Here is a 16368-nt window from a genome sequence, read left to right as displayed (position 1 = left end):
GCCTCCTTATGTCTGTGACCCTCTGCACTCACTCACTCTGGAATTTGCTAAGAACGCTTTGCTAGACACTCTTGCAAAACTTTACTAACTGGAGCCTCAATGGCTACAATATGAGGTGAAAAACCAATTAGCTCTGTCTTGTGAAACTCTGTCCCTTGCTATAAAATGTCTAACGTAGGACTGACAATCACAATTGGGGAAGAAAATTGAGCCTATTATAACCCTGGTGTCATGTAAGGAGAGTGCCTTTCAAAGAAACATCGATTGCTTTCCCCCTTTCTGCCACAGCCTTCACTGTAGTCAAGGCACCAGACTATCTATCCCTGCTCCCTCTGGATTCTGTGTATATCCTCATCTCACTGGTGACCAGGATCTTTTCCCCTTTTCAAATTCCAACTGTGGAGAAGGGGTTAGCCATTCCCACCAACTGCCAATTAACTGCCACTCACAGGGCAGTCAAAACAGCCAGCTGAGGAAGCAGTGAGGCACCTTGAGGGAGTGGCAGGAGGCAGCATATGCCAGACCACTATCACTACCTTTATCACTATCTTCCCTCAGATCTTGACAGAGACAACTCAGGATTCTGAACCCAAAAGCCTTGAGAAAAACAAACTTTCCGTATTGAGGCCTCAGCCATCACTCTGTGAAGCAACCCCTGTGGAGAGAGAGCCTGGCAACTTTGCTACTGCAACAGTGTCATTTATCGAGGACCCAGAAAAGAAAATTCTTGCCATCAAAAATCCTTGAAACTGTCAAATAATTCAACATCAGAAACTGCTATAGTTTTATCAGTGGAAATGACATCAAAGAGGTATTACCATCTGCTTTATTGCTGCACCCTAAAGACCATGGGACCTTTCCATCTAACATGTATTACATGCTGAACCCTTCCATAAGTGTTTCCCCTCTCATTAGAATGTGAGCTTCTTGAGAATAGGGGCTGTTCTACTTTTATATTTACATCCCCAGTACTTTGCACACATTAAGTCTTAATAAAGGCTTTATTCACTTAATCTTCAAGCCTTGGTTGTCTCATTTTAAGCCACATGCCTTCTCTTGTATGTTAAAAGGTCTGTTGCTTTGCATAAATGGATTATTTTTATTCTTCTGCTCAAATCCCTTTAAGTCTCAGTCATAGATTGAACACTTGACCTAACAACTATGTTCTTGAGCCCTCCATCTGCCAGAAGTCCTTCTGCTCTTCTCCTCCTCAGGTTCTTCTTCAGACTCTCTCTTTATCCTTTCAGCTCTAGTCTTTCACCTCCTTCTCAGGTTTCTCTCCATGAATCCTTTTTGTATCAGTCATTCTCCCTTGATTTCTCAGGTCCTGCCGAACTTCTTTTCTCACATTCAGTCTCTGGCCTTCTTTACAATTTCAAAATCCTCCAAATCACTCTTTGGATTACTGGCCTTTCTTCTATGTAATCATTGCTAAAAGCAAGAAGTAGAATGAATAGTACATATAGTAGTGATGGGCTGAAACTAAGATGATGATATCTAATACAGATAAAAATAAGGTGAAAAACCAATTAGCTGTGTCTTGTGAAACTCTGTCCCTTGCTATAAAATGTCTAACATAGGATAGACAATCACAATTGGGGAAGAAAATTGAGGCTTAAAAAATTAATTGCACCAATATAGGATAGGAAAGACTTGGCTTAACAATTTGTGTGAAGCAACTGCTAATTTTAACGGATGACAAACATGAAAAATTCATGCATTTTTATATAGCAATATTAGAAACATAATGTCAAGTTGAAAGGAGGTAACAGTAACAGTTAACTAGAACTCATCACAATTACAGCTATTAAAAATGGAACCGGCTATCTAAAAGGTGAATGTTTTATATTATAAAGACGAACACTAGATGATCATTAGTTAGGGATGTGGTAGAGGGGGTACTTGTACCAAGTGGGAAACTGAACCGAAAGACCCCTAAAGCTTCTTCTAGCTCTAAGGTTTTATGAAACAATTAAACACTTTGTGAAAAATCTAAAAATGGAGATTATTTCAAGAGCCAGCTAAGTATTCCCATGGGTGCTGAAGGGGGGAAAAAAAATAGGATAAGTAGAAGGCCCATGATGTTGCCCTGGATAGATACCACTACAAAGGATTTATTTAAAGATAGGACCTAGAATTACACATAATGAGGAATAAGATGTGAAGAGTTTGTGATCATAGCAGAGAAGAAAATATCCACAATGATGAAATCAGGGATCCATCAAAGTAGTAAAAGCATCCTTACTAACAAATATGAAACACTGGTAGCCAAAAATGTTGTCGACAATCTTCTTTGCAAAGCCAATTATATCAGTCTTAACACATACATCAAATAAACCAATATTTATTAAGAATGTACATGTTTCCCCCAATAAAATCAACATGTTAAACTAGATGCATGATTATCTTTTATAAAACATTGCAGAATGTTTTAAATTACAGGTATAATAAAAGATATGAATTAATAATCTAAAATATTTTTGAAAATTAAAAATATATTCTCATCTCATCTGTCTATTGTACTATAAATACATTTCCTCTTGGCAACTTTACATTAACAATAAACCTTTCAAATAACTAAAAATACAATCAATTTGATAATGCACTAAGTATTAAACTGAAGGCTCAGTTTTATTGCACATAAAATATAAATTCTGCTAAGCTTATTCTACAAGAGATCATGCAGAAGAAATAATTTGCATAAAAAGGACTTAGAAATAGGCAGAACACTTTTAATGATAGTAAAAATATTAGACATTGGCAAAATTTTTACTTCTCATATTAAGCTATATTCAGCAAATATGTATTTGAGTCCTGATGTCAATAATCACAGATAGGATGCAAACTATTAAATACACAACCAAATAGTTGTTTGCAAATCCAAATTCACAGAAAACTAACTCTTTCTGTGGATGGTTTTATCATCATTCATCTCCTAACTCTCCACCACCCTTTCTAGTCATCTAAAAAAAATAAAGTCTGAAGAAAGCATGTCTTAAGCTTTATTTTAAATGGTAAAATCTTGATTAAGCAATACTGCCTTTTCTAGCATATACATGTACTCCAGAGCCATAATTTTACCACTGAAATACAAAAAAAAATAGGGAAAAAAGTATAGTTAAACATATATTATAAACTAAATCTCAGCTACTGAAGCGTTCATTCAGCTAAGGGCAGAATTTTAGACCATGGCAGTTGAATTAGGTATCTATAAAATTGCCAGTTACTTGATCTGCCTTTTTTTTAAAAATTTCCTTATCATAATGGCCTCTCACTTAAGTATCCCTGAAGGTATGCATCTTTCCATTAATAAGACTGTACTGAATAAACTTTGACAACATTTGAAACAAAAACTATATTTGAAAATGTACTATGTATGATAAGTAGAATACATACTTTCTCTACAGCAAAAGCCATTACCAGCATATTATATTCTTAGTCAAACAGTGTCTTTTCTTTTCAGAAGATGAATATTCTGGACTCTGCATAATAAGAAAAGAGAGCTCCTAAACTCAAGGTCACCTGAGAAGAAATTTCAAGACTAAAGATTTCATAATTAGTATAAAAGCTAAGGAAATTAAAAGTGAACCACCATTCTTCCATGTTATTTCTGAAGTAATAAATAAAACCCACTCTGGCTTTTGCATATTAAAATATTTGCTAAGTGAATTATAAAAAAGCAAGTGCAGCTTTCAGAACAGTGAGGTAAAATGTCAAACCCAGAATACACTGATAAACATGCAGCAGGGGTGAGTGGAAAGACCACTGGGAATTCAAGTCATGAGAATTAGGTTCTGGTTCCAGCTCTGCCACTATGAGAATAGTAACCCAAACAAATAGTAACCAGTAACCAAATAGCAACAGTAACCAGAACAAATCAATTAAAATCAGTTAATCTTCTAATTTCAGTTTCTTCATCTGTAAAATAAGTACAGTAGACTACATTAGGAATCAATAACCTTTTAACAGAAAAGAGCCATTTTTGTTATTTTTTAGAAAATAATTCTTTAAAAACAATAATGTCAAAGATTTTTTTACATCAACTTTATGTGCAGTTTACACATTTTAAAATGGAAGACGGGCATTGGAGAACTCCTAAAACTTCTTCCTGTTAGCATATTTGTACAAATTTCTTAAAGTAGCTGTCGAACGGCAGATAGAACCTGGCTCTGAAGGAATGAGGTATAAAACAGGAGGAATCACAGGTAGTAGGCAAAAAAACAGGCTTCACCTACATTGCTCCTATGCTGAATGAGAGCCTAAATGAGGAGACTACCTCCAGATGCGGTAACCCCTCCTTTTAGGACCCTATGCTTCCAACCTTGGAATATGAAAGCTCTGACAGTTTTGGGTCAGCAATCCATGGTTTCTAATAGTTAAGGCTTTTGCCTGTTAAAAGCTGCATAAAAGTAAAGATCTATGGTGGCCCTGGCAACCCCTGGATCAGATCACTAAAGCTTTCTTTAGCTCTAAAATTCTATGATTATAAAACTTATGCAATAGTAATCAAATCAATGCTTAAGAAGCTGTTTCATGAATTAATCATTAATGCTAAGTAGGAGCTGAAATTTTTTTATTCTATTACTTACTTTGCTTTATCTGGCTGGGAAGAATTCTTTACTTCCCTTAATTTTAGACTTTCCTGAGAAAATGCATTACTATCTCAAGCTCCATTTGTTTAAGTAAGCACATATAAAGTAAGGAAACGCTGGCTCTCCTTTCCTTTAAAAAAATTCAACCTAATACAATAGGAAAGAGCTTTTCAACAGAAATTCTTTAGTCCTTTGTCTTTGAGAAGTGTGCAATTACTAGTAATGGCCTGGTAGGTTTAGAAACAGATAACTGATACTTAACATCATCAAAAAGAAATAGCTAGATTAGCAAACAGATAGCTTACTAATAATTAAACTACACTTTCTTAGCATCTCCTTGGATTAGGATGTATCCTATTAGATCATAATTTTGATAATTAAAAAAAGCTTAGCTTTTCCAGATTATACATTCAGATTTTTCCCAAAATCTTAGCATGTATATCTCTCTCAAATGACTAAAAATTTAGACTATAAAGATGCAACTGAAATGTGAATGTTGATGCTTTACAAAAAAATTGTTAAAAGTGTGTACTATTCAAGCCCCATATTTCTATTCTATTAAAAGCTTAAATCACAAACTTTAGTAGTCAATAAATTATTAAGAGGTCTACTTCATATTTTTGTGTCAGAAGGTTGTGGTCTAACAAGGTAGCAGCGTTCAATCAATGCACAGCCACTTTTTTACTCATATTTCCCAACATTTCCTAACATTTCCTAAAGAGAATGCACTGGAAGACAAACATTTACCAAACTCCCTGGATAATGACAGCTATTAATTCCTATGCATTTGACTAGGGTACCCTGAAGTTATATAACTGGGGTCAATGACATACCATTAAAGTGGTGGTATACAATGGGAACGTAAAAGAAAACATCACCTTAGTCTGCTTGAGTTGTCATGTCCCATGTGAGTATTTTTTTGTGACAAACTATTTTCTTCGATAATAATCCTATTCATCGAATTTTTAAAAGTGACATTGTGAAATCAAACTTTTATAGTTAAAAATGCTGATTATAGGCTCATTGTAATAAATAAAATTGTATGCAATATTTCTATCGCTGGGGGGGAAAAGTACCCTGAGTACCTTTAAAAAAATAATCTAACCCTGAGAAGTAATTTTAATACTTTTCAGGTCAAGAATACAATAAATAGATTTAGTTTTACTTGTACTTTCATTTTCTGACAAAGCTATTATTTGTATTTATTTTAAAAAAGCAATGTTTTCACAGTAGTCACAAGGTCAAAGAAAAAACTATTCCCAAAATACTTGTATATAAGAAACAATCTGAAAAGCTAACATTATATTTAATTAAATTAAAATTAACCCAACCTGAATGTATATGATATGCTGAGTACATAAAGGAACTGTGACCTTGGAACTTTTCTCCCAAAAGCTAAAGTCAATATTTACTAAAATATAAGACTACAAAGTTTTATAATTTCTTTCAAGAGAATATTATAAAGAATACAATTCTGATAACTTTAAAATGTAATCTAGCAATTTCCCATGGTACTAAATGAACTGACAACTATCTACTGGGAACCCATTACAAGTTGCCTACATATAATATTTTACTCTGTGATCCATGTGTAGGATATTCTTTGAAGTCTATTACGTGTTGGCTGAGAACATAAACTTGCCCAATTTTTTTTATACCTTTAGTTCTCAAAATACAAAGCAGTAAGCCAATTACTTATTAATAAACCTACTACTAAAAAAAGTTTAAACCATATAGAAGATTTAGCAAAACAGAATGCATCTAACTTCATGTTATATTGTGTTATGTTAGGTTTTACTGTTAGTAGTTATGTTTTAGGGGTAGTAACTTGCAAAAGTCTAAATCTATACAATGATGAGATAAATTCTAATACCATTTAATTACACCACCCAGAACTCAAGGGCTGCAGATCCAAAGACATGAATTATATATTTTTTGACATACCCTTAGAAAAAACAGGTATTATGCATTTGATTTAAGGAAATGGAATATTAAAAGTTTTGAGGAAATAAAACTTGTTTGAAAAGAGAATAACTGAAAAGCTTTTTAAAAGATGGGATCCAATAAATTATATGAAAGAAAAAACATAATAAAGGCACACTATATATTCAGTTTACCCCTGCAGCATTTAAATAACGGTGGTCTAAATAATCATTAACTTTTTCACAATTATGAACATGATCACTATAATATCCTTTCATAAAAAAGAAGGTAAGCCTGCGCATTAATTACTCTGGATTCTGGAACCATTTGCACATGAGTATCACTAACATGCACCCACTGTCCTGCTGATGCTCCTGTTGTTTCTTTTAAACCTATAATACAAAAATAAATAACATTAAAAATGTTTAAATTCTTTTTTTTTAAATTGTGGCAGTTAGCTCAAAGAATAATTCTAATTCTGAACTAAGACATCCATAAAGAAGGGGTTTAGGGTCTTTTTTTACTGTAGGAGAAGTAGGGAAAATGGATATGTTGCCTTGATAATTTTAGTAAAAACACACAACCTTAAGAAAAACACGATTTTAAAGTGCACTAAACATTTTAAACTACCAGTATTTGACCTCTACTCTAATATCTGAAGTGTTCTTGTTTATAGCACTTAATTTAAAAAAACTGTGAAGTTTACAATAGGAATACATCATTGTAAGGAGTAGTATATAAGCTATTGTCCTGTCTTCTGGAAATTATAACTGGATGTTATGTTATTTTACACATTTACTAAAGCTTTTAAACTTCAAAGTTGACCAAAGAAATAGAAACATTGAATTCTAAGTATGACATAAATGTTTTAGGGCTTTAATAATTTGAGATCCTTTTGTTTCTAATCCAACAGGCTATAGTCTAAAACCATTAGTTTGGAGATATCCCTTTACTTTCACTTATGTTCTTGCTTAGACTATTATTGAAATAGAAGTCCATCTTCTCTTTCTTAAAATTTCTAAAGAAGGTGATGCTACAATTTCCCTTACCAAGTCAAGAAACTTTTCCTAATATTTAACTTTATCTTTTTTTCATTCTTACCAAAGGTGTTTTATTTTGATTACTGTAACATAACTAGGTAACAGCTCTGTGCACCACTACCTGTCTCTATATATTGCTAGATGTTGTTGCATATAAGTAAGTTCCTTCCTGGGAAAAGCATCTTCCAAATGGCACTTTTTTTTTTTTGGTAAGACAGCTGGGGTTAAGTGACTTGCCCAGAGTCACACAGCTAATGAGTGTTATGTGTCTGAGGCCACATTTGAACTCAGGTCCTCCTGACTCCAAGGCCAGTGCTCTATCCACTGCACCACCTAGCTGCCCCTCAAGTGGTACTTTTTCAAAACATTATGGTAAAGGTAATAAGATGGTTATCTATGTAATAAGATAGACATATTACATACTCTCTCTCTCTCTCTCTCTCTCTCTTTTGGTGAGGCAATTGGGATTAAGTGACTTGCCCAGGGTCACACAGCTAGTATGAAGTGTCTGAGGTTGGATTTGAACTTAAGTCCTCCTGACTCCAAGGCTGGAGCTCTATCCACTGTGCCACCAAGCTGCCCCTTATATACTCTTAAAAGATTTGTGTCATCAAGTCCAATATTATTTCAGTCCAAGAAATATTCCTCTAATTACCAAGAAATTTCAAGTAGAAGGGCACTGTCCATTATTTCTAATGAAAGATCATCTAGGCTACAATTTTACCTCTTTAGAAAAGTAATTTTCAGGCTGCAGCGAGGTGGTGCAGTGGATAGGACATCAGCCCTGAAGTCAGAAGGACCCGAATACAAATCCGGCCTCAGACCAAACACTTGACACTTACTAGCTGTGTGACCCTGGGCAAGTCACTTAACCCCAACTGCCTATAGGGGAAAAAAAATACTGAACTAGAAGAGCAATTTTTACTTGGTAGTAAAATGAAGAAATTAAATTTCAATTTATTTGGTACACATATGAAGCAGTAATTTTAATATCAAAAGATGAAAGAAGCAATGAAGTATGACATACCGTGGATATTTTTATTTCCAACAACATGGTCCAATGATTTCTTGGAAGTTGTTCTGACTTTCACATAAGCTGTGTAATGGCCTCCTCTCATTGAGCCACTATGTTCCACTATTCCATAAAGACCATAGAGAACTCTCTCTCCACTGGTTACATTCTTTTTTTCAAAAAACAAAAAAAAATTCCAAATTAGTATTTTGTAGGAGTAAAGGATGCTGAGGGAAATTCTAAAGGTTATTAATTAAATTCATATTAAGCCACTAAACATAGTTATTATAAAATTTGGCCATTGCAGAACTTCAGCACATGGAAAATAGGGACAAAATCTACTTATTTAGAATTGGCAAGAAACCCAAGGTTAGAGCATTAAATTTATTGTCTGGAAAATCCTAAGTCTTTAGGCTATTTTATTATCTAATAGAAATAAAAAAAACAAAAAACTTCCCTTTCAGGAAGTAAGTACAAAGAACTATACTAAGATTAGATCAACATTCTTAACAGTATTTCACTCAATAGACAATCCCATCTCCCTGAAATAATTCCTCTTCCTGTCTGTGGAAAAAAACTTTATAGGCAATCATTAATGCACCTAAGTATTAAAGCTACACGAAACACCTTAGGAGAAAGGATCATTAAATTCAAGTCCATTTTTTAAAATACCTTTTGTGGACTGACTTACTACTCTGAAGGTTTTAAGATCATCATATGATACAAAGAAAAGAAGGTCAAAAACTTGTTTCAACAATAAACTGGATGGCTTGATTGCTCATGGATCTTTACCAATGTCCCTTGCTTTCAGAGATGTTGTGAATATTTATATATTATGTAAAATAATTACCCAAAGACAAAAGAAGGGATAACAGTGAATACAATATTCCTGATACGTTGGTTTAATTAAATAGCTGTGTATCTGCTTCAGGGAACGAATATATTTTAAAAAATATACAAATACATTATATAGATTATACTTTATAGCTATTACCATAAATGAAAACAATTCATTACATACTCTACCTTGCAGGTAACAGAACAAAAGGGTGCTAAATCTAGCACAAGTGGGAAATCCACGTGTCTGTTTACTTTTCGCAGACTCAAACCAGCCTTCAAGAAAAAAAGTGTAAAAAAATGTTGAAATCTATAGAATTCATTTGATTTTGCACACTTTGCTACCTCAACTTAGTTGCTTTTTTACTTTACAAATTCCCTCAGCATCTGGGGTCTTCTTTTGAACCATTCCTCTGCAGGCTGGCCCCCTTCTCCCACTGGTGAGTTCCTTCTAGAGCTACCATTCTGGAGACAGGCACAGGCCAGGCATGTTTCATTACCCTCCCAGCTGTTCTGATTCTGTCTCCTCTGTTCTCCTACATTGGTAACTAACTCCCTCTACTGTCCCACTTTTCAGCTCCCTTTTATGTGTGGTCATCCCCCTTAGAATGAAAGCTCCTTGAGGGCATGTACTACCCTTTTGCTAATATTCGTATTCTCCCAGCTAAGTACAGTGGCTGGCATGTTGTAAGGACTTAATAAATGCTTATTGCCGACCTCAAGCATAGCACTTTATTACACAAAACCCAAAAGATGGAAAAAAAGTAAAATTATACAAAACTCATTTCCCATAGATTTTAAAAAATATATAAAGGTGACACGGAGAAGTGGATAAAGGCCTGGTTCTCAATGTTGAAAAGAAAGGTTCTAGTTACAACTCTGACAACTGGCTCAGTGACCATGAGCAAGCCTTTAATGTCTAGTTCCCCAGGCAATTCTCAAGACTCCAGGTTGTGCAGTTGTTATACATTAGCATAGGAGTTTCTTTACTGGGAGCTCCCTACGATGAAATTAGAGAGCCAGACCAAAAAACAGAAAAGTAAAAAATTTAAGGTGATAAACATTCTAGAACTGGCACTCAACTAACTTAATGCCTATATTTGAAGGTGCTATGGCAAAGATATTTCTGCAGATTAGTGGTAGTTTTTTAAAAAAATGAGTATGAATAAGCATGTAATTACATCACTTAAAAAAATTTAAAAACATACTGTTATGTAGTAAAAAGAACATTGGAATTTTAATCAGGAGACCCAGGATTCTAGTTTACATGTGTGACCTTGGGCAAGTTTATAAACACCTAAGTTTCCTCTTCTGTAAAATAGCTGGGATACTTAACAAGATGATTTATTAAAAAGTCTCCTTTTTAGCTGCAAAATTCTCTAATTATTTAATGTCTGCTTACTATAAATAGGGAAAAAGACTCTAAAAAGATTTATCAATTAAGAAAGTGCCAAGAATTAGTAAAGTTATGTGCCAATTATAATCAGGACCTAAAAGAAATAAGGATGGGCCTATGCAATGGCCTCTACCTTGTTTTTTACATTAGGCTTCCACTAGAAGGCCCTAGGGGGAAAAAACAATATTGGGACCCAGAATTTGCCTCTAGGTATTTTTTTTTTAAACAGAAAAGCACTAAATTATAACAAGAGCTCAAGACAGATGTTTTCTTTATTTCTGACTTATGTTTTCAAAGACAGCTTTTGTCCTCAGCTATTCCTGTTAACCATTTCTCATAGTTAATACGGAACTTCAATTTTTTTTGATTTGTACTTGGGGTTTGTGGGGGAAAGGACGAGAGGCTTTTACATGTGAATTTTAAAAAGTAAACTATTTTTAACAAAAAAAATTATCTAAAAATATTTTAAAACAAATTTTTATTATAAAAAAGTTAAACATTCTCTGTCACTTAAGTATGTATGATTCCATTGTTTTTATTGTAGAATCTCTAGTAGTATACCATGGGATATGAGGTTCCACTAAAAAATGTTGAAAATTTACCATTTCATTCATCTGATTGCAAATATTTATTTTTTTCAGAGCACTGTGCTAGATATCATGGGAGAGATAATAAGAATGAACTACCTTTATAGAATTTATAATCTGTAGGATACACAAGACAAATGCCACTATTAAAGTGCAATAAGGAAGACTCAAAATGCTTGGTGGATGGTATAAAGTCTAGGTTATGATCATAAGCTACTTTTCAGTTTAATGTTTATATCTGCAGTAGAACTAATTGCATTGATGTGGACTTTTTTACCTGATGGAATCTTTTAAGATGCAGAATAAGAATGGCTGGAACAGCAGAAATGAGCAACTGTTTCCTGGCATTGGTATACACACCTTCCGGCTTCTTTTCTACATGAAATATAATTTTTAGAATGTATCTGTAAAATTGTATTAAACCATATAATATATAATTATTCACTACTGCACTGGCTATATAGTGAGATAAATTATTAAAAATTTTAAATATGGACTGAAAAGATCTATACAAATACAACTATAAGAAACAAAAGAGCATGATTCATAATGACCAAAATGTAAATTAAGAAAACACTAAAAGACAACCAAATTCTGGTCAAATACATCAGCCTATCTTAGTCCCAGATTAACTGGGGTTAAAACACACTTACTTTCTTTTAAAAAATGATGAACTCAAGAAAGTAAAGTATTGTCAATAAAAATTGCTGAATTACATAACTTCACTTAACTTTTGTATGGGAAGGAACTATAAGAGTACTGCTGCTTCTGAAATGAGCAATATCAAAATAAAATTGATAAATAAAAAAGTTAGAAAAATACAAATGTAAGAAAAGAATTAAGTAGAATCAGCAACAAACACTTGAAATCAAGTTCTACAGACATCTGCAAAGTTTCATTGTGACTCAAGTGATGAAAACTTTATTTACGTAACATTTTATAAACTTGATTTATATATATTCACCTTTAAATTTCTCTTATAACAATGCAATACTTAATACTATCTTGAAATACCAAAAATATCACTCTACCACATTTTCAGAAATGTAGTATTTCTTACTGAACAAATAAAACTCCATTGTCTCTTGAAAATTCCACCTTTTCTGTGCTCTTCAATATGAAACTAGACACATTTGTACAAAACTTCAAATCAATGTCAGTTCATTCTAGCGCCCAAAAGAGCCTGGGAAAATTTAACCATGCCTACAGTCTTAAAGTCCTAGAGTACCTCGTAGAGGGATCAAGTACAAAGAGCAAAAGATCCTATGCTAAATCCAAACATCTAATACCAGGGTCAGCAAACTATAGCCTAAGGCCTTTATTTAAATTTAGTCCTTTATTTAAAATCCTTTTATTCTGAAAACAAAGTTTCATTGTATTTTTTGGGGGGCAGGAGGCAGCAATCAGGGTAAGTGACTTGTCCAGGGTCACACAGCTTTTAGGTGTTAAGTGTCTGAGGCCATACTTAAACTCAGGTCCTCCTGACTCCAGGGCCAGTACTCCATCTACTCTATCCACCCAGTTGCACCCATTGTATTTTAAAATATATGATATACTCTAAGCTCATAGCCCCTACAAAAATTGGTGGTGGTGAATTTGGTTCTTGAGCCACAGTTTACCAACCACTTATCTAGTATGACCTAGCATCACAAGTGAGCTGTGCACTCTTGTCAACATTTAAAGACTGTGCTCTTTATGTCCACTGGAGATCTTGGAATATTCAATTGTTAACACATACAGCTTGATTTATCATAAACAACCTAAATGTTAACGGTATGCTACACAGAATTTTCTGGCTTCAAAATACTTATATATCCTAGCACTTAGCACAGTACCTGGCACATATTTGGTACTTTAAAAATGCATGTTTATGAAAAATATTAAGAAGTGTATCTTGCTTTCAGAAAAACCTGTAAAGACTTACATGAGCTGATGCAAAATGAAGTGAGCAGAACCAGGAGAACATTGTATACAGTAACAGCAATATCATATGATGATCAACTGTGAACGATTTAGCTATTCTCAGCAGTACAACAATCCAAGACAATTTCAAAAGACTCATGATAAAAATGTTATCCACCTCTAGAGAAAGAACTGATGAAGTCTAAATGGAGATAGAAGCATATCTTTTTCTTTGCTTTCTTTCTTTTTCTTTTGGTCTGTGTTTTCTTTTACAACACAACTAATACAGAAATGTTTTGCATGACTGCACATATATAACCTATATCAAATTGCTTGCTTTCTCATTGAGGGGGGAAGGTAAGGGAGGAAGAGTCAGAATTGGAACTCAAAATTGAAAATTAATGTTAAAAATGTTTACACGTAATTGGGAAAAAATTTGAAAATTAAAAAAAAATGTGAATTGAAAGTGTTCCTTGTTGAGATTTCTGCATATTACACAGTAGGTATCTACTAAAATTTGTAAAACAAAAGACCCATATCTTCCAAAATGGATGGACAGGACCTGGTAAGGTTTGTCAACAGAGAAATCATAAGGAAATCGTACTAGAAATTCATTTTTGTGTTCAAGTTTTATAAACACAAATGTTTAAAGGATATTGTGATATATGAGTAAATGCAGTGTACATTTCAACTCAGACTTCACTAGAGCAGCTATACATTGGAGTCTGATACTTAATAATCCAAGTTTATAAATTTTTTTTATCAATTCAGACAAGGATGCTTAGACTCTACAAAGAATGCTTCATGTTAACCAAACTCCTAAGAGATTTATTTAGACGAATGACCAATTCCAGTTATCCTATTCTGCCAGTCACTTATCCTCTTATCAATAATATACTGCTGTCTGCATGGGGCACCTCCAAATTCTTGGTGAGCTGATCCAATTAGGAAATCAGCAGGTCCAATCAGAAAATTTAGACAGGCATTTCTGTCTAAAAATATAATTACTGTCAATTATATAGAATCAGAATTCTTTTTCCCTTGCTCAGTGATGAAAGTACACTACATATTCTTAATTTTCAAATCCTCTTATTCAATCTTTTCTCAATGATCACTAAAACATCTGGTTATTACTTAATTTGACTTGTACTTTTAAGATTTGTTGTGATTTATGAACTTAAACCTTATCTTATGATGGTTTATATCTTATAGGGTCATAAGACCACAGGATTTAGAAGTAGAAGGTCATCCAGTGCCACATCTTCATTTTGCAGATGAGAACAATGAAGCCCAAAGACAGAAAATTGCTTGTCAACAAGACAGTAAGTGGCTGAGCCAGGTTTTAAGCCTGGGTCTTCTAATTCCAAATGCAGTGCTTTTTCCATTCACTATACCATATTAGTTGTCTTGATGAGATTTGGGAGGCACCTTAAGGTGATCACTTATATAAAAAAAAAACTATAGAGTTCTTTCCTTCAAGGAGTTTATTATCTAATACAGGGATGAGACAATAATGTTAGTAAATAATCAGCCCAAGACTTTACCTGTAGAATTGATTTTCTTTTGGTACATCTGTTTCTTTTCGGTACAATTCTCACATAAAAGCTTGTTATTTCCCATTAGTAACTCCACAGATGTAAACTGGTAGAGACAGGACTGAATTGAACATTCTTTGGAAGAAGTTGTATAGCTCTGAGAAAGGGTTTGGAAAGCATTCTGGGGGCCATAAGATAACGTATACTTCTCCACTGAACATAATGAATTGCTTGAAAATTTTAATGGCTGATGTTCATTGTTAAGCCCTGTACCTCTAGTTACAGTGTCACTTAAGCTGAGTTTGGCAGTGGCTTCAGTGATCATTTCCTTACCACTCTCATTGGCAATTGCAAATGGAATTTCAGGGACTACTGATGAATGGGGAGGAATACCTTCATGCAAAAAAGATAAACTACTGGGTCTAACAGAAATGGTTTGCTTTGAAGCACTTTCACATTCTGAAGCCTCACTGTCAGCATCAGCGCTGCTTTCAGAATGGCTGACTTCCTTCTCACTTCCATCAGTCTGACTTGCATTTGCTGTAGTCTCAGACACCCTACTTGTGTCTCCTATGGACAAAATTGAAGAATTCCCATTTATTTCAAGGTTTCCATTTTTCTGTTGCATGATAACAGGAATTTTCTCTTCTTCCCCAGATGATGATTTTCTTACAAGTCTTCTTTCATAATTTAGCTGATTCTATAAATTGATATGATGTTTTCAGAGAAAGAAAGGAAAAAATGGACTTAAAAATTAGGTTCCAGTACTAGTTAAACTTTCTAAAATTATCTGCTAACATCTTATTATTCTCCAACATATACCATTTGCTGCAAATGAAATTTCTAAATTTGAATTCCTTGATATTTTAGAAGATCCATATTATTATTTTAAGATAGATAAGAACTTACCAAGCATTAGTCACAAAATGTTGGTATACAACAATTAATTCCAATCCAAAATTATAAACGAAAAAGTACATCACAAATCTTGCAATTACGTAATGTTGACTACCTAACAGAATTCAGGGAGGAGTCTATTATCTGTCCAAGTTTTGCTGAATTACTAAAGTGGCCCAGAATATGAAAAACAATTATGTTTATTGTGGCAGTGAGTGACAGGGATAAAAGCAGCAAAATCTACCTCAAAATCCAAAATTAATTTAACCAAAAGCTTTAACTAGCCAAAATGACTTTTTTCCTCCTTTTTCAGGTCTACTCTATGACTATGTATGAGATATATACAAAAAAAACCAAAACTCACAATGAAAGAAAGGATGAAGAAAATCTACAAACTGAACAAATCATTTTAACTTGGATATTTCAGTGAAGTGCTTCTTCCACTATAATGCTGCACTCATAATTGTTCAATTTCTCTTTAAGTTTATGCCTTCTAGTTAGCAGATACATCTTAGAAAGACTTTTCAATAGACTAAACATAGTAATAATAAACTGATGTGAAGGATTACTTTTTGTCATGAAAAGGGGAAAATGAATGGGAAGAAACCCTACAGTTGTGGTAAATGTTCAAACTAGACCCCGATTTG

At 33.7% G+C, this 16368-nt stretch overlaps 1 protein-coding gene and 1 long non-coding RNA gene across 8 annotated transcripts in view; one reads left to right on the top strand and one right to left on the bottom strand.

The window, feature by feature from the left end:
• Positions 1 to 734: 734 nt before the first annotated feature.
• Positions 735 to 16093, top strand: LOC110216477 (uncharacterized). Its single transcript, XR_013486973.1, has 3 exons — positions 735 to 811; positions 14502 to 14611; positions 16035 to 16093. It is a non-coding gene; the product is annotated as an uncharacterized LOC110216477 (long non-coding RNA).
• The window catches only part of USP45 (ubiquitin specific peptidase 45), an 88760-nt gene continuing 73172 nt past the window's right edge, over positions 781 to 16368 (bottom strand). For 4 of the 7 annotated variants that reach the window (XM_020998298.2, XM_020998299.2, XM_078155225.1 and 1 more), the window contains 5 exons: positions 14834 to 15524; positions 11665 to 11762; positions 9594 to 9680; positions 8583 to 8736; positions 2329 to 6907 (listed from right to left, as the gene is read on the bottom strand). In XM_020998298.2, coding sequence (XP_020853957.1) covers positions 6777 to 6907; positions 8583 to 8736; positions 9594 to 9680; positions 11665 to 11762; positions 14834 to 15524 — 1161 coding nt within the window. In that variant the 3' untranslated portion in view covers positions 2329 to 6776. Of the gene's footprint in view, positions 1432 to 2328; positions 6908 to 8582; positions 8737 to 9593; positions 9681 to 11664; positions 11763 to 14833; positions 15525 to 16368 lie in introns of those variants that run through there. The other 3 variants (XR_013486972.1, XM_020998301.2, XR_002326786.2) reach the window with 3 other exon arrangements.

Source organism: Phascolarctos cinereus, unplaced genomic scaffold, assembly GCF_003287225.1.
Source record: "Phascolarctos cinereus isolate Bilbo 61053 unplaced genomic scaffold, phaCin_HiC Scaffold_5;HRSCAF=322, whole genome shotgun sequence".
Lineage (NCBI taxonomy): Eukaryota > Metazoa > Chordata > Mammalia > Diprotodontia > Phascolarctidae > Phascolarctos > Phascolarctos cinereus.
This window is presented reverse-complemented; position numbering and strand designations above follow the sequence as displayed.